We start from the raw sequence: 19,046 nt of genomic DNA, 5'->3' as shown, positions 1-19,046 counted from the left end.
GTAGATTACTACAGAGATGTACTCCATTCAGAGTACATTTTTTAAGTTTGGGATTGACAGCTAAAAGATGTGCTAAATTCATTAACAGGCACTTCATTGGCACATCTTACTCCACACATTTTATCGAGACTTGCACACAAAACACCAGTCTTCATGAATCAGGGTCTATGGTCTCTATTACCACGTAGGCGCTGTGCTTGTGTTACATTTTCTCTGCCCTTGTATGATATGAGTGCTGTGCTTTCTGACATAAGAGCTGTGCTTTAGTGACATGTACATTGTGGTTGCATGACATTTGGGCTGTGCTTCTTTGACATATGCTCTGTGGTTTTCTAACTTGTGCACTTTGCTTGTGTGATGTGTGTGCTGTGATTGTGTGACAGGTGCACTGCACGTTAATGCTTTGTGTGTAACGTGTGTTGTGCTTCTCTGATGTCTGGTCTGTGCTTCTCTAACTTGTGAGCTGTGCTTTTATGATGTATGCACTTTTTTCTGATGTACAGTACAAACCAAAAGTTTGGACACACCTTCTCATTTAAAGATTTTTCTGTATTTTCATGACTATGAAAATTGTACATTCACACTGAATGCATCAAAACTATGAATTAACACATGTGGAATTATATACTTAACAAAAAAGTGTGAAACAACTGAAAATATGTCTTATAATCTAGGTTCTTCAAAGTAGCCACCTTTTGCTTTGATGACTCCTTTGTACACTCTTGGCATTCTCTTGATGAGCTTCAAGAAGTAGTCAACGGAAATGGTCTTCCAACAATCTTGAAGGAGTTCCCAGAGATGCTTAGCACTTGTTGGCCCTTTTGCCTTCACTCTGCGGTAAAGCTCACCCCAAACCATCTCGATTGGGTTCAGGTCTGGTGACTGTGCAGGCCAGGTCATCTGGCGTAGCAACCCATCACTCTCCTTCTTGGTCAAATAGCCCTTATACAGCCTGGAGGTGTGTTTGGGGTCATTGTCCTGTTGAAAAATAAATGATGGTCCAACTAAACGCAAACCAGATGGAATAGCATGCCGCTGCAAAATGCTGTGGTAGCCATGCTGGTTCAGTATGCCTTCAATTTTGAATAAATCCCCAACAGTGTCACCAGCAAAGCACCCCCACACCATTACACCTCCTCCTCCATGCTTCACGGTGGGAATCAGGCATGTAGAGTCCATCCGTTCACCTTTTCTGCGTTGCACAAAGACACGGTGGTTGGAACCAAAGATCTCAAATTTGGACTCATCAGACCAAAGCACAGATTTCCACTGGTCTAATGTCCATTCCTTGTGTTCTTTAGCCCAAACAAGTCTCTTCTGCTTGTTGCTTGTCCTTAGCAGTGGTATCCTAGCAGCTATTTTACCATGAAGGCCTGCTGCACAAAGTCTCCTCTTAACAGTTGTTGTAGAGATGTGTCTGCTGCTAGAACTCTGTGTGGCATTGACCTGGACTCTAATCTGAGCTGCTGTTAACCTGCGATTTCTGAGGATGGTGACTCGGATAAACATATCCTCTGAAGCAGAGGTGATTCTTGGTCTTCCTTTCCTGGGGCGGTCCTCATGTGAGCCAGTTTCTTTGTAGCGCTTCATGGTTTTTGCAACTGCACTTGGGGACACTTTCAAAGTTTGCCCAATTTTTCAGACTGACTGACCTTCATTTCTTAAAGTAATGATGGCCACTCATTTTTCTTTACTTAGCTGCTTTTTTCATGCCATAATACAAATAATACAAATTCTAAAAGTCTATTCAGTAGGACTATCAGCTGTGTATCCACCAGACTTCTGCACAACACAACTGATGGTCCCAACCCCAAATTATAAGGCAAGAAATCCCACTTATTAAACCTGACAGGGCACACCTGTGAAGTGAAAACCATTTCCGGTGACAACCTCTTGAAGCTCATGAAGAGAATGCCAAGAGTGTGCAAAGCAGTCATGAAAGCAAAAGGTGGCTACTTTGAAGAACCTAGAATATAAGACATATTTTCAGTTGTTTCACACTTTTTTGTTAAGTATATAATTCCACATGTGTTAATTCATAGTTTTGATGCCTTCAGTGTGAATGTACAATTTTCAAAGTCATGAAAATACAGAAAAATCTTTAAATGAGAAGGTGTGTCCAAACTTGTGGTCTGTACTGTATGTGCTGTGCTTCTGTGATGATGACTGTGCTTGCATGACGCGTGTGCTGTGCTTGTGATAAGTATGTGCCATTCTTGTGTGATATGTCTGCTGTGCTTCTTTGATATGTGTGCTTTGCTTGTCCGAAATGTGTGCACTGTGCTTCCCTGTTGTGTGTGCTGTGCTCCTCTAAATTGTCTAAATTGTATACTATGGTTTTCAGAAATGTGTCCTGTGCTTCTCTGCTGTGTGTATTATGCTTTTCTGACATGTCCTCTGTTTTAGATTGATACACAACCCCTGGCAAAAATTATGGAATCACTGGGCTCAGAGTATCTTCATTCAATTGTTTAATGTTGTTAAAAAAAAGCAGATCACAGACATGGCACAAAACTAAAGTCATTTCAAATGGCAACTTTAGGGCTTTAAGAAACACTAAAAGAAATCAAGATTAAAAATGTGGTACTCAGTAAGGGTAATTTTTTTCAGACCAAGCAGAGGGAAAAAATAATGGAATCACTCAATTCGGAGGAAAAAATTATGGAATCACCCTGTAAATTTTCATTTCCAAAACTAACACCTGCATCAAATTAGATCTGCTCCTTATTCTGCATCTAAAAAGGAGTGATCACACCTTGGAGAGCTGTTGCACCAAGTGGACTGACATGAATCATGGCTCCAACACGAGAGATGTCAATTGAAACAAAGGAGAGGATTATCAAACTCTTAAAAGAAGGTAAATCATCACGCAATGTTGCAAAAGATGTTGGTTGTTCACAGTCAGCTGTGTCTAAAATCTGGACCAAATACAAACAACATGGGAAGGTTGTTAAAGGCAAACATACTGGTAGACCAAGGAAGAACTCAAAGCATCAAGACCGGAAACTTGAAGCAATATGTCTCCAAAACAGGAAATGCACAACAAAACAAATGAACGAATGGGAGGAAACTGGAGTCAATGTCTGTGACCGAAATGTAAGAAACCGCCTAAAGGAAATAGGATTTACATACAGAAAAGCTAAACATAAGCCATCATTAACATCTAAACAAAAAAAAACAAGGTTACGATGGGCTAAGTCAATCGTGGACTGTGGATGCCTGGATGAAAGTCTGTGATGAATCGCGAATCTGCATTGGGTAAGGTGATGATGCTGGAACTTTTGTTTGGTGCCCTTCCAATGAGATTTATAAAGTTGACTGCATGAAGATAACATGCAAATTTCCACATTCATTGATGATATGGGGCTGCATGTCAGATAAAGGCACTGGGGAGACGGCTGTCATTACATCTTCAATAAATGCCCAAGTTTACATTGATATTTTGGACAGTATTCTTATCCCATCAATTGAAAGGATGTTTGGGGATGATGGCATAATTTTTCAAGATGATAATGAATCCTGCCATAGAGCAAAAACTGTGAAAACATTCCTTGAAAGAAGACACATAAGGTCAATGTCATGGCCTGCAAATAGTCCGGATCTCAATCCAATTGAAAATCTTCGGTGGAAGTTGAAGAAAATGGTCAATGACAAGGCTCCAACCTGCAAAGCTGATCTGGCAACAGCAATCAGAGAAAGTTGGAGCCAGATTGATGAAGAGTACTGTTTGTCACTCTTTAAGTCCATGCCTCAGAGACTGCAAGCTGTTATTAAAGCCAGAGTGGGTGCAACAAAATACTAGTGATGTATTGGAGTGTTCTTTTGTGTGTTTGTTTTTCATGATTCCATATTTTTTTCCTCAGAATTGAGTGATTCCATATTTTTTTCCCTCTGCTTGGTCTGAAAAAACTTACCCTTACTGAGTACCACATTTTTAATCTTGATTTTTTTTAGTGTTTCTTAAAGCTCTAAAGTTTCTGTTATGGATCCGGGTGGTGGAACCTCTGTGCTGCGGTGCAAGGAGGGACCAGAGGGGCGTAACTAGGTATCAACTCGGACTGACCAAGGTCACACGGTGGCTCAATCGACTCCGTGAACCAGGGAAAGACCGAGCAGAGGGACCAGGTGCTACTCTGGGCCCGTCCTTGTATGAGAGCAGGTGACTCCCACGGGTCAGAAGGCAGGGACTGACCGGTACAGCAGATGAGCACGGCAGGCAGGCTGACGGGTGATCCGGGTAGATGGACTGGCAGACACCACAGGTAACTGGCAGGAGCCTCCAGGTAGGCTGGTTGGTAGGCACTACAGGTAACTGGTACGTACTCCGGGTAGGTAGGCAAGCCTGGCCCATAGACAGACTGGCGGGTTTGGACTGTAGGCAGACCGTCGGGCTGGAGAGTGTATTGGGCTGGCAAAGACAGGTATTCAGGCTGGCGGACTGGACTGGTAGTCAGGCTGGCGGACTGGACTGGTAGTCAGGCTGGCGGACTGGACTGGTAGTCAGGCTGGCGGACTGGACTGGTAGTCAGACTAGCAACGGGACCTGAGGGCTAAAGCAGGGTGTAGAACACAGAGCTACAACCTTGCACGTGCACCTCCATTTTGGAGGAGGTGCCTGTTATATGAGAAGTCCCCCGGCCATTGGCCGGAGACTCCTTAGGACGGCGCGCGCGGCCCCTTTAAGAGGGAGGGAGCGCGCGCACGCCCTAAGCACAGTGCCTGGGAAGCAGCGCGCGCTGGCAGCAGCAGCAGGAGAGACGGAAGACGCCGGGCCAGGAGCGCGGCTACAGTTGCCATTTGAAATTACTTTAGTTTTGTGCCATGTCTGTGATCTGCTTATTTTCAACAACATTAAACAACTGAATGAACATCCTCCGAGCCCAGTGATTCCATAATTTTTGCCAGGGGTTGTATGTGTTGTGCTTGTGTGTAAAGTGTGCACTATGTTTCTGTAACATGCACTGGGCTTGGATGCCGTGGGAGCTGTGCTTGTGTGAAGAGTGCACTGTGCTACTCCAATGTGTGTGTTATGTTTGTTTGTCACGCACTCTTCTGTGACTTGTCTACTGTGCTTGTGTGACTTGAGTGGTATGCTGTGCTTGAGTGACTTGTCTACTGTACTTCTGTGACTTGTGTACTGTGATTGTGTGATAGTGTACTGTGCTTGTGTGACTTGTGTACTGTGCTTGTGTGACTTGTGTACTGTGCTTCTGTGACTTGTGTACTGTGATTGTGTGATAGTGTACTGTGCTTGTGTCAATGAGGAAGTGAAGATGGATCCAGCTCAACACACCAGGCAATTGATTAAAATTCAACAATCTTTATTGGCAAATCCTTTTAAAAATTTGTAGAAAAAAAAATTGGGCATCTCAGACGACAAAACATATATTGTGGGGTGGTGTGTATAAAAAATGCCATACGCGTTTCGAGTAAAAAAAACTCTTGAACACTGACTATGCTTTGTCGTCTGAGATGTCCATTTTTTGTTTTTTCTACTAATTTTTAAAAGGATTTGCCAATAAAGATTGTTGAATTTTAATCAATTGTCTGGTGTGTTGAGCTGGATCCATCTTCACTTCCTCATTGACCCAGACGCTGTGCAGCAGCGAGGACTCCGTGCTCCATGCCGGACTGGGATTGCATCTCAGGGGTGAGCTGAAATTTTCTCTTTATTCATATTACTGTGCTTGTGTGACTTGTGTGCTGTGCTTGTGTGACTTGGGTGCTGTGCTTGTGTGACTTGTGTGCTGTGCTTATGTGACTTGTGTACTGTGCTTGTGTGACTTGTGTGCTGTGCTTGTGTGAGTTGTGTGCTGTGCTTATGTGACTTGTGTACTGTGCTTGTGTGACTTGTGTGCTGTGCTTGTGTGACTTGTGTGCTGTGCTTGTGTGACTTGTGTGCTGTGCTTGTGTGACCTGTATGCTGTGCTTGTGTGATCTGAACACACTTGTGTGGCATATCCTTTCTGCTTGTTTGATGTGTCTGATACTTGCTCTATGCTTGCGTGCACTGTCCTTATCTAATGTGGGTACTACATTTTTGGGATGTGTGTACAATATGCTTTTGTTTTGTGGCATGTGTTGATGAGGCCAAACACACTTCTCGCACAGGAGTCCTTTCATCTCATTGTCTGCCCCTGATATACAGTAATATTATCAGATCTGGTGGTTAGAATATTCTCTAACTGTACAATGCAAATATTATTCTGATTTGAAGAGTTTGCGCAGAGTGTAATAGGGCATGGAATACAGTTTGTTCGCTGCAGTTCTACTGTAAGCATCTGGTGAATAGGACAAAAAGCAAATGAGAAACCTCTTTTCTAATTAATCAGTGCAGGGAAATCAAGTTATCAATTACATGCTGGTTTATTTTACTTGTACTGAAAGCATGCTGCCTTCTTCTCCTTTTAACTAGACCCATGACATCAGCTATACATGTCACAATAAACCAACATATAATTGATACATTGATATTGCACCACTGATTAATTAGTAAGGAGCGTGAATTTTTATTCCTTCATTCCCACAGATACAGAAGCACTCAGCATTTATGGCTACATATTTCTTTAGCTTTTATGTCTTTTTGTTGATTTCTTTCTCGCTAGATTTTTTTGGAGATTCTGTTACATTGAATAGGCAGGTGCAATAAATTAAAGCACTAACAGGATTCATGTACATCATAACAATTTATTTGCAAATGAATGGTAGATGTGAGTAATCAGTCTTCGTTTTTGACTCACCTTCAAATGTGTAAAAAAAATCATATTTTTCCATCAATTGTTTCATTTTAAACATATTTTTATTTTTTTTTCTACTACATAAAGTTAGTTTAAAAGGATTCTATGGCACTTTGTCATTGATGGTTTATCTGTAGGTAGGCCATTTTTATGAGATCGGAGGGTGTTTCGCCCTCCGTGACACCTGCCTATCAGCACAATGAATAGGTATAGTACTCCAATTTACTTAGGCATATAGGATCTATCAGCTGTGTGGTACTGCAGTTTATCCCATAAAGGGCTTGTACACACCACTGATTGTCTTGTACAAGTGCTGTCCGTGGTTTTCACAGATAGAACTTGCACCTATGATATTCTATGTGGTTGTGCACATATCCAATTTTTTCCTCGGATCGAGTGGTCTGCAGCAAAAATCGGAAATATATCTGATTTTGATCTGAGGGCTTGATCAGATTAAAATTGCCAATGCAAGTCTTTGGGTCTGTGAAAAAAAATCAGACTGCACTCGGATGACATCCGAGGGTGGTTCAATTTTCAAGGACTGACTGAAAGCGCAAGGTGAAGAAACTTTTTTTTTCTCTCCACATACAAGAAAAAGATTCTTTTACAGTAGATGACCAGCAATAAACAACCACCGATCCATTACTTTTTTGGTGATCAGCAATAGTTTAATATCCCGTTTACACAAGCAGACCTCACTTCAGATACGCGATGAACGATCTGTAATAGATCAATCACGGCACATAGGCTGCCATTGTATTCAGCAGCGCAGATCCTAGTTACACAGGATGATGTGCATCAAAGAACGATGATCTTTTGTGCAAACCAAAAGATCATTTCTCCTGATAAACAAGAGTTTTATCTCTTTCGTCGGGTGATCGGCAGCCTAATTACACTGAATGATTATCAGGAAATGAGCGTTCCTCCAAACACCTTTACTTGTTGTTACAATTCTTTTTGCCTTTTATATCAAATATACTATTAAAAACTAGAACAATCAATAAATACCGGTAAAATCGAAGAGTAGGATTATTGCTACTGAAGTTTTAAAAGGTTGGGTTTTGGTTACGGTCTTTGCTTTTATTAAATAGTTGGGGGTATTAAAAGTATGATGAAGACAGCTGGATGAGTTACCAGGTCAGGTCCTTCTTCTGGATTTTGGGTTTGCCATTTAATATCTGTTTAAGAAAGAAGCTGTGATTTAGCCAAGCAAAAAAATGCTGCCTGCATACATAGACGTATTTAATAACGATCGATCAGACAAATAGTTGATAGTCATTTAATCACATTGTACTCAATGGCATTGTAACTAAAGGCTGTGTGTCTTCTGTTGGTCAAAATTGTTGATAGTTAAAGGGGTTATTCGTCTTTAGGCCACGGCCCCTCTATCTGTATTCGGTCAGTATTTTTTCTCAGGAGTGGGAGCTAAAACCAGGAGTGGGTGATAAAGGCAGAATTGGTGACTTGTTTCTATTATACCTTTTCTCTGATTGTTCCTCGCCTCGTTTTGGCTCCCACTCCTGAGAAAAAATACTGATCAAATACTGATCAAATACTGATAGTGCGGTCATGGCCTTACTCTTTGTGACAACAGACTTGTGAATTCTCATGCGAACTGTGAGAATTCACTGGGAGTTGCGACTGCGTGACCGTGAGTATGTGATTTGCATATATGTGGTCACATGCCAACTACATGGGCTCTGCTTGCATCAATCAATGCAAGTGTATTTAGCGAGGCCGGACACAGTCTAGACGGAAAGTGGCTGGAAGCATGTAAATTGCATACTTGCGGCCACATGATAGCCCGATGTGAGGATTAATAAGTCTGCAGTTACATAGAGTGACTGCAAACTTGTAGCCTAAATCCGGACAACCCTTTTAAAATTGACATGTGTGAAACATCTCAACACAATGATAATTAAAGCCAGCTATAAATTGCAGATTGCTTATTAGCTCACTGATATCTCTCCCTGCCCCACCCACACATGCACACATTCACATGCATGCTCGCTTTGACCAAGCATTCACTTGTTCTAAATTGACAGAATGGACTAAATCATAGCAGGACAATCATAGAGTCCAAAAGGTGGATCAGCACTCGATGTGTAGTGGTGCTCTTGGAAAATGCAATGTATAGAATTCAAAGAGGTCCTGGCACTCACCTACTGATGAATCAGGCTTTTAATCCAATAAACACATAAATCCAATTAGGATGCGTTTCAGCCCATCCCAGGCTTTCATGTTAATCTAAGCCTGGGATAGGCTGAAACACGTCCTAATTGGATTTACGGGTTTATTGGATTAAAAGCCTGATTCATCAGTAGGTGAGTGCCAGGACCTCTTTGAACTCCATAGCAGGACAATCAATCTCCCTTGACCTTGTAATTTTCACACTGGCTACTTGTGCTTTTTAAGATTCTAACGTCCTGTTTCAGAAAATCTTTTGTATTCAAGCATCTAATGAACATGTGCAAAGGTCATTTTAAAGGAAGGGGGAGCTCTGTCTGTGCCTATTGTGATTGGTGGATCCTGTGTTATCAGCTGTGTATAGAGATGTTACCTGTCATTATAATCCTGACTTTGATTGTAACAACCCTGCTGTGAACTCTCACTGGACATTTAATATCAGTCAGAAAAGCCATAGTGGCCAGTGAGAAAATTGCAAGATTACTAATTTTGTTTTTTTAATTAAAAATAATTAAAAAAATTACCAAAAATGTTTAAAAATATGTGTAACACAAAAACCTGATTTAAACAATAAGTCATTTTCTGATGAAACATTTCCTTTCAAATTCGAGTGTATCAATTGACTTGAGTAGTAAATGTGTCCTATAATCAAGAACAAAGTTCTATTGTATCATGAAACAAATCCATTCAATAAAGCTAAAGCAAATGGATTGTTTTACTGTTTCACAAAGACAGGGTACTTTATATTCTATGTAGTTTCTGTGTTTGTGAGATAATCTGGGCTATTTGTGTCACATGGTAACCTTGGCTGTGATCTTTGCTGTCTTTTTAAGTCTTTTTTCTTTTTGAGAAACAAACACGAGCTTTCAAAAACAAGTTTTAAACTATCATAAAACTGAAAATGAACAAGTCACAACATCCATCTGTGGTCGACTTTATGATAAAGTTTAGATGATTTAAAGCTTCTGCATCAAATTGATATTTTCTTCCAAGCTAGGTCAACATAAAATACCAATGACATAAAAATGAGCTCTGCTTTTATTCTTCTCGCTCTTGCATTTTAGACGGACAGATGAGAACAGTTGGTTTGCAATGAAATAAAACATTATTTGCACGCATCACAGGTGCTAAACATAGTCCAAGGTTCTACATTCAGATTATAATTTTGAGCAAAGAAAGAGTTATAGCTAGGACCCCATTCTGAATCCATTCATTTTACTGACACATCTACATCTGAGTGGTTTGAAAACTGATTTATTAATCCTGTGGTATAAAAGTAACATTTTCAAATGAAAACTTTTGTCATTTTTTTTTATAATATGATTTCTTCAATTTTACAACCAAGTACAACTGAAATGACGAATGAAATAATACACACTGATCGTTATCTACTATCTACAATATGTGTGTTAAAATGCTAATAATGCTTTAAAAAGAATGAATAGTTTATTTTCAGCAAGTAACAAAATGCTAAATTAATAAACAAAAGAGAAATCTAAATCAAATCAATATTTGGCGTGAACGTCATTTGCCTTCAAAACAGCATGGAAACATCAATTCTTCTAGGTACACTTGCACAGTCAAGGATTTTATAGGATTATAGTCAGGTGTATGAGTAACCAATTATTACACAATAAATTATTAAATATTATGATTATTATTTTGATGTGAAGGTTGAAACATTTTCATTAATTCAAAAAGAAATATGTGCAGGAGGCTAAAAATAAAAACTGAGTGAAGAATAGACAAACTCTGGTGAGGCACTGGAAGACAATTTCGCGTTACAGGTCAATGCACCATAAGACTGAACACCGCAACGATACATAAGGTAGTTGAGCTGGAGAGCAGTACAATAATAAATAGGTAACAGTGAAGCATGGTGTAGGTTTCTTGCAAGTTTCTGGTGCATTTCAGCAAATGAAGTTGGGGCTTTGATTTGAATTAAAGGGAATCTGACAGCAGGTTTTTCCTATGTAATCTGAAGACAGCAGGAGATAGAGGCTGAAACACAGAATTCAGAGATGTGTCACTTTTCAAAGTATGTGCTGTTGTTTAGTAACTGTGAAGGATTTATCCCTAAGAGATTAACATTGCCGGACTAGTCTGACTCGGCCCCATCCTGTGATAAGCAGCTCACTGTTTATTGTACATGGAGAGCCTGGTGTGGGCGGGGTTAGCTTTCTCAGCTTTGCTGCATCCTACATCTAAAAGCTCTGATAATGTCAGAACCGCTGCACCCAGTAAACTAAGTGATACATCATTGGATTTAGCTTCTCTTTACCTACATTAAGCTGCTCTCAGATGAGGTAGCAAAAACTAGCTGACATATTCTCTTTAATGGAGTCCTCAATGCTGAGAAATAGAGGCAGATACATATCCCTCATGCAGTACCTTTGAGATGGCATCTGATTGGCTCCAAATTTAGTTTGGAGCAGGACAATGACCCCAAACATACAGCCAATGTCATTAACAACTATCTTCAGTGTAAATAAGAATAAGGAGTCCTGGAAATGATGATATGGCCCACACTGAACTCTGATCGCAAAACATCATCATCGAATCTGTGTGGGATTTGCACGAGCCTACATCCATAGTAGATGTGTGGTTAGTTATCCAAGATGTTTGGAAAACCTCCTTGCTGAGTTCCTTCAAAAACTGTGAGCAAATACACACGTGGTCAAAATTGTTGATACCCCTCATTTAATGAAAGAAAAACCCACAATGGTCATAGAAATAACTTGAATCTGACAAAAGTAATAATAAATTAAAAATCTATGAAAATGAACAAATGAAAGTCAGTCATTGCTTTTCAACCCTACTTCCACAGAATTTAAAAAAAAATTAAACTCATGAAATAGGCCTGGACCGAAATTATGGTACTCTTAACTTAATATTTTGTTGAACAACCTTATGAGGCAATCACTGCAATCAAACGATTCCTGTAACTGTCAATGAGACTTCTGCACCTCTCGACAGGTATTTTGGCCCACTTCTCATGAGCAAACTGCTCCAGTTGTCTCGTGTTTGAAGGTTGCCTTTCATTGATAGCATGTTTCAGCTCTTTCCAAAGATGCTCAATAGGATTTAGGTCAGGGATCATAGAAGGCCACTTCAGAATAGTCCAATGTTTTCCTCTTAGCCATTACTGGTTGTTTTTATCTGTGTGTTTTGGGTCATTATCCTGTTGCAAGACCCATGACCTGCGACTGAGACCAAGCTTTCTGACACTGGGCAGCACATTTCTCCCTAGAATCCCTTGAAATACACACCTTAACATTGAAATTGGAACAACAAAAAGTAAAAGCTATGGAATTATGTAAATAACAGGATCAATAGTCATGGTAATGATATGAAAACAATGGAAAAATGAGAACAAAATGTGCAAAACATTTCGATTTATTCAGTATCGAGCATACGCACCATGCACAGACATACAAGCACTTATGCACCTTGGCATGCTATCTGTGAAATTATTAAGGTTGTCTGATGAAGGTCCGAGAGCATTCAGCATGACAGAACATTTCTCAATCATTAAAAACATCATTGATGCTATGCTAAGGCGTGTAAGCGCGGGTATGTCTGCGTACTGATACTGAATAAATCAAGATGTTTTGAAAATTTTCTTTTACTTTTTTTTATCATTTGTTAATGATAAAGCATGTCTATCAATCTTTTAATGTAGAGCAGCACATCTGTGAAATCATGATACCATCAATGTAATATAGGAAATGGGGAATTCTGAAGAGACAAGTTGAGGATCATTCTCCATCCAGCATCCGGGCTCTGAAATACGTCGTTCTTGGAGAATGGAATTAAGATAGATATTGCAATATGTCGCCAACTTAGTCATTCCATGCCTAGAAGACTTGGTGCTGACCTTCAAAATCATAGAAGTCATAAAAAATACTAGATGTAGTAGTTTTTGATGTGGGGTGTATTCATTTTTTGCATCAACTAATTTGAGCAAAACTGAAGATTTTATAGTGAAATTTATATTACCCTTGCTATCATGTTATGGGTTAAAAAATGTTCTATAAAACATAGTCTTGAGTCTGATATTGATTAAAATCTTACTTTTCAAAGGAGGTGTACTCATTTATGCTGAGCACTGTGAACCACAGTCTTACCTAATCAATATATATTTGGCAGACCAGATAAAAGTAGCTGGTCATAACTTTTAAGAAAAAAAATTGTGTAATGAATTGAATGTATATGGATGTGTTGCTGTCAAAGTTCCGATTCTTATAACGAGACTTTTTTGTGTGTGTTTCAATTTTCAGAAAATTATTGGAATGCAGTCTCCTTTATTGCCCCCAACTCCTTTCTCCACTTCTCTACATTCCAAGGAGAGACCAGCGCTGACATCTCTTTCTACTTTAAAACTTCTGCCCCTGATGGAGTTTTTGTGGAAAATAGAGGAAACACTGACTTTATAAAGATTGAGTTAAAATGTAAGTTGGTTCACATGAGATATATGCTAAACTACTCTGTGACATTTCTTTATTTGAAGCAAAGACTTTAAAAAAAACACTCACACCTAAAAGTTAAATCTAATTTTCTTTCTCTTAAAATGCAGCATAAAATACACTAAGATGTTAGCAGCAGATCTATTAAATCCTCTTAGTTTCAAAGTAAGACCTAAATTGATCAGACCTGTTTTTTTCCAGCACACCCCACAGATTCTCCATCAGATCTGTATCAGTGGAATTTGACTTTTAACACCTTAAAATGTTTACTGGGGACTTTCTCTTCATTTCTGTAAAAAAAAAAAAACAGTAAGTTGTTAACAACTAATTAAACAGTTTCACAGATTGACTATATGTAGACATTTGTGGAACTTACTGTCATCTGTAGTTGTAAAGTACTGTGTGCAATGGAGCCTGTCCACTGATTCATGCTACCCAAACCACCAAAATCAGAGAAATTTTAAAATCTGGGGACCGTACGTAGGAATGGACAAGACTAGTCCAGCAACAGGTGATTAACAGGTCTCTCGCTACTGGAGAATCATGGCAATCACCTGCAGCGGTGCTGGGAGAACAAGGCCAGAGGGCAGCTTTTGACTAATCTCGTCTATTCCTATGGTTCCTATCTTCAAACTATACTTTCTCTGAAACGCCAGAGCGTTTTAGAGAAAAGCGTATCTGGCTGAAATCAGTTTGGCCAGTATGAATCAGCTGACAGGCTACCTTTTAGAGAATGCCAGAGACTAAAAAATACTTTTGTTGTTGGCTCTGAATATTGAGTGTTAAAGGGAACCTGTCACCATAATCATTTTGCCCAAACCATTGGAAGCATGAGTCAACCATTGGCTATGTAATTGTAGCCAGGTATGTTTTACTCTGAAACGTTGCAGCCGGGGACTGTATGCCCTGACTAACTAGTCCCTGACCAGCTTCTACCGGCTCCACTCCAATTAACTGACAGGTTTTTCCTTGTGTGTGTATAGAGAGAGGAATGTCAGTCAAAGGGTGAAGCTAGCCTGGGAATTGTCCCAGACAAGTCATCCGAAACATATAGTTCCTAGATGAGTTGTGGCAAAAAGAAAAGTTACCCTGGGGCTTAATGCTTTATAAATTATTAACTAAGTGATGTTCACCTACTGGCACCCACCCGGATCCAGCACAGGTCGCTCTGTGGTCTGCGCTGACACAGGAGAAAGTGTCATGGTTCCAACAGCAGCAGCTGTGGTCTGTGATTGGCTGCAGCAGTCAGATGACTTGAGCAACTTGTCATAAAAAAAATCTATTGTTACGTAGCTCAAGTCACCTAAGCTGCTGGTAAAACTGTAACATCTCCTTTTTGTGTGTCAGCACAGTCCATGGAGCAGCCTACGCTGGATCCATTTGAGTGCCAGTGAATGAGTATGACTTAGTTTATTTTTTACAGCTTCCAAGTCTCTGTGGAACTTTCCTTTTTGCCTGGACAACCCCTTTAACCCTGGTCTAACCTATGAATAATTAATTAGAGGGGACTGTTGGTATGTTTTTTGGTTTATGTCCAAATCACATGTCCTTCCATATCATATCAGTGAGTTTAGACACATTCATCCACATCCACATGTATTTACCAGTCATCTGTCATATTGTCTGAAGGAATTTAGATAATGATGTGCAGCATCTGAAACAATGGATACTGGAAGCCTGTGCTAGCATTTCTTCTGCGGTGTTGCTATCAGTGTGTCAAGAGTGGGAGAAGAGGGTTGCATTGACAATCCAACACAATGGGCAGCACTTTGAACACATTTTATAAGTGGTCATAAACTTGTAAAAAACTCATGAAAGAATAAAGTTACGTTAAAATCAAGCACACCATTGTTTTTCTTATGAAATTCTCAATAAGTTTGATGTGTCACATGACCCTCTTTCCACTGAAAAAAAAAAAGTTGGATACAAAATGGCCGACTTCAAAATGGCCGCCATGGTCACCACCCATCTGGAAAAGTTTTCCCCCTCCCATATACTAATGTGCCACAAACAGGAAGTTGATATCACCAACCATTCCCATTTAATTTAGGTGTATCCATATAAATGGCCCACCCTGTACATTTATGAGTACATGTACATATAACTTTATATAAAATATTTAGAAATAATAGCAATATTGAAGCTCACGCACCCAGCATGTTTTCTGGATCCCTAAAGGGGTATTCCAATATCCAAGATCCTATCCCAATATGTAATAGGTGTAATAATAATAATAATAATAGCAAATACCTCCAATTAGAAATGTATTATAGGTTATCTAATTATCTATGTCTCTTACCCCATGTGCAGGGCATTGCAGTAGCTTAGGTATCCATGATTACAATCACTCATAGAACGACAGTGAGTCGTTAATGCTCGTAACTATGGATATTTAAGCTACTACAATGTGGTAAGTGACATAATGAATCAGAAGAACTATACTACATTTATAATTGGAGGTATTTGCTAATATAATTATTATTACACCTACTACATATTGGGATAGGATTTTGGAGATCATAGTAATATGACAAAAAAAACACTTTGATCCAACACAAATTCTTCTATAATAGCAACATATTTATTAGCAATACATTAAAAAAATCAAAGAAGCAGCAAGCATAGCTGTATCCCACTTCAGCTTCATATGAAAAAGCAGGGAGGAAGATCCTGGATCATTGTAAGCTTAAACACATAAACCAGGAGTTTTCTCCCTGTTTTATTTTTCATATAAAGTTGGAGAGGTATATAGCTATGTTTGCTGCTCCTTTGGATTTTTTATGCATCGCTAATAGAAAAAAAAATGACGTTTTTGCTACAGAAGAATTTGTGCTGGATCAAAGTGTTTTTCTTACTTGTACAATTTAATTTGGCAATGTAATTTAAGATCCCATGACGCTTTCCATTTTCAGCTAAAGGATTTACCCATCATAATGCCAGGTCATTTGTAATTTCTTAAAGAAAAAAATGGCTACAATTTATAAATGTAATAAATTGTCATTTTCTAATGAAAAAGGCCATAGCAATTTAACTATATTAATAATATATCTTTTTATTTCTTCTAAATGCACTGCAATGTGTCATTTCTACATGGCCTAAATAAACTAAAACCCACACGTATACACACAAACTGCAATTCTGCTGAGTGTCAGATGATGAGGTGATTGAATCTGTATTACTCTGAATCTTCATGACAGTGATGTGTGAACTGAACTCACTGTTCTCTCAGTTAGTATCCTGCATGGCTTTTAGAGATAAGGGTATAAAATGGAGAGGCATGGAGGGACCTGGGACAAGTCTTTATTAGTTACAAGCCAATGAAATTCTAGATTTGACTGCTGAGAATTCCTTCCCTCTTATCATGTTTTTACGCAGTAAAAATGAAAAAAAAAATACATAACTATAGAGAAGCTGAGAAATTGCTCTGCACAATAATACATTTGTATTTAAGCGTTACTGCTCGGCTGATTTATAGAAAAATCCATGAAATTATTTTATTATTTGCATAAAGACCTCAATACATAGAGCTATTCAAGATTCCTGCAAGGGGAAATAAACATATGAATAAATTATACATCTCAGAAAATTGCTGGATTTAATCCATTATGGATTGGAATTTTACCCTCCGGGGCGATAGAGCCCTCGATGAAACCCTTTTAGGCCATGCTTTTTATATTACAGGCAGATTATCTTATGTAGCTAAAAACTCTTGGACTCAACTATCTAACAAGAAAGAATTCCGCCATGAGATTCATTTACATTATAGGGTATATATGTAATGGAAACATTTGGAGAGATACCTCTATATATCATAATTACATACCACCTTTATACAGCCCACATGTCAATCATATACCAAAAGTAAGTCGTCCATGAATAGAAGCTCCCTTCCATCTACCATCTCCTAAAATTAAGACCCTTAGCATAACTTATTTGTAAAGGCAAATTAGGACTCAGCACCCAAACTTTCATGTGTTTGGTCCCACTTAATGGATGTCTTCTAGCTTCTGCTTCTTACGCTCAGGTCCAAGACTGCACTAGTTATGACCTTCCTGGGAAATTATATGCAGAATTCACTGTAACATATGAGGATGACGTATGGTACATTATTTGTTAGCATGTGGGGAATTACTTGAACAGTTTTTTGTAGTCATGATATGTTTTTGGTATTCTATGACTAATAAATCTACTACTGTGCTTAAGAAGTAATCTAAGACTGTTTTTGTATTTCTTCATTCAGCAAATACAGAGGTGTCATTTTCATTTGACGTTGGCAATGGTCCAGTAGAGCTGATTGTTGGCACTTCCAGTCCACTGAATGATGACCAGTGGCATCGAGTGCGAGCAGAAAGGAATATTAAGGAAGCCAGACTGCAGGTTGACCAGCTCCAACCTCAAATACGTAAGGCTCCTACTCATGGTCACACAAGACTTGAACTCACCAGTCAATTCTATGTCGGTAAGAACAACATGATGATATATTCAAACACACTAACTTTTGCAAACAAGAATATTTTGTTGGATGCAGAGGTCATATAACTGAAAGAGCATAGGATGTTTCTACGATGATATGCTCTTCTAGACAGTTGACTACAGGCTGTAGTGGTGACCTTTAATGAGCCTTGCCACATGACTTAAGATAAAAGCAAGGCTCGTTAAAGGGTCGAAATTAACTTTTAGAATTATGTTTTGGTGATTCCCATTTTTATGGATTTTTTAATTGTTCTTCACATTATGTCTTATCTGTCTTTGTGGCTTATTTAATTAATAAAGATTGTTAATTTAAGGTGATTCCCCTCTTTTTGGTATGTCTCTTTTCTTTCCCCTTTTTTTGCATTCTACACAAGAAGAAAGGTTTTCTCCTAGACTCATAAGTGTGTAATGATTGGGGCTTTTGGTAAGGCTTGTACAATTAAGATATTTCATTACACTTTAGTTTTTGCTATTTTTTTTTATAAAATGTATTAAACATTTTGATACTTTCCAGAAAAAGTTGTACAAATAAATCATAGAATCATAGAATCATAGAATGTAGAGTTGGAAGGGACCTCCTGGGTCATCTGGTCCAACCCCCTGCTCAAAGCAGGATTCACTAAATCATCTCAAACAGATGTCTGTCCAGCCTCTGTTTGAAGACGTCCATTGAAGGGGAACTCACCACCTCTCGTGGCAGCCTGTTCCACTCATTGATCACCCTCACTGTCAAAAAGTTTTTTCTAATATCTAATCTGTGTCTCCTCCCATTTAGTTTCATCCCATTGCTTCTAGTCTTTCCTTGTGCAAATGAGAATAAAGATGATCCTTCTACAATGTGACAGCCCTTGACATATTTGTAGACAGCTATTAAGTCTCCTCTCAGTCTTCTTTTTTGCAAGCTAAACATTCCCAAATCCTGCAACCGTTCCTCATAGGACATGGTTTGCAGACCAGTCACCATTCTGGTCGCTCTTCTCTGAACTTGCTCCAGTTTGTCTATGTCTTTTTTAAAATGTGGTGCCCAAAACTGTACACAGTATTCCAGATGAGGTCTGACCAAAGAGGAGTAAAGTCTGATAATGACTTCACGTGATCTAGACTGTATGCTTCTGTTAATACATCCCAGAATTGTATTTGCCTTTTTTGCTGCTGCATCACACTGTTGACTCATGTTCAGTCT

The 19,046-nt window shown here is 39.0% G+C and overlaps 1 protein-coding gene across 1 annotated transcript in view; it reads left to right on the top strand.

The window, feature by feature from the left end:
- CNTNAP2 (contactin associated protein 2) overlaps positions 1-19,046 on the top strand; it is a 3,253,420-nt gene that overhangs the window by 3,090,079 nt on the left and 144,295 nt on the right. The window contains exons 16-17 of the mRNA XM_073678177.1: positions 13,205-13,375; positions 17,631-17,849. Of these exons, the coding sequence (XP_073534278.1) occupies positions 13,205-13,375; positions 17,631-17,849 (390 nt within the window). The remainder of the gene's footprint in view (positions 1-13,204; positions 13,376-17,630; positions 17,850-19,046) is intronic.

The sequence above is a fragment of the Phyllobates terribilis genome, unplaced genomic scaffold (genome assembly GCF_046119375.1).
Source record: "Phyllobates terribilis strain yellow unplaced genomic scaffold, ASM4611937v1 Scaffold_4__5_contigs__length_816908805, whole genome shotgun sequence".
Taxonomy (NCBI): Eukaryota; Metazoa; Chordata; class Amphibia; order Anura; family Dendrobatidae; genus Phyllobates; species Phyllobates terribilis.
Note: the sequence above shows the minus strand (reverse complement) of the source record. Positions and strands in the feature narration are given on the sequence as shown.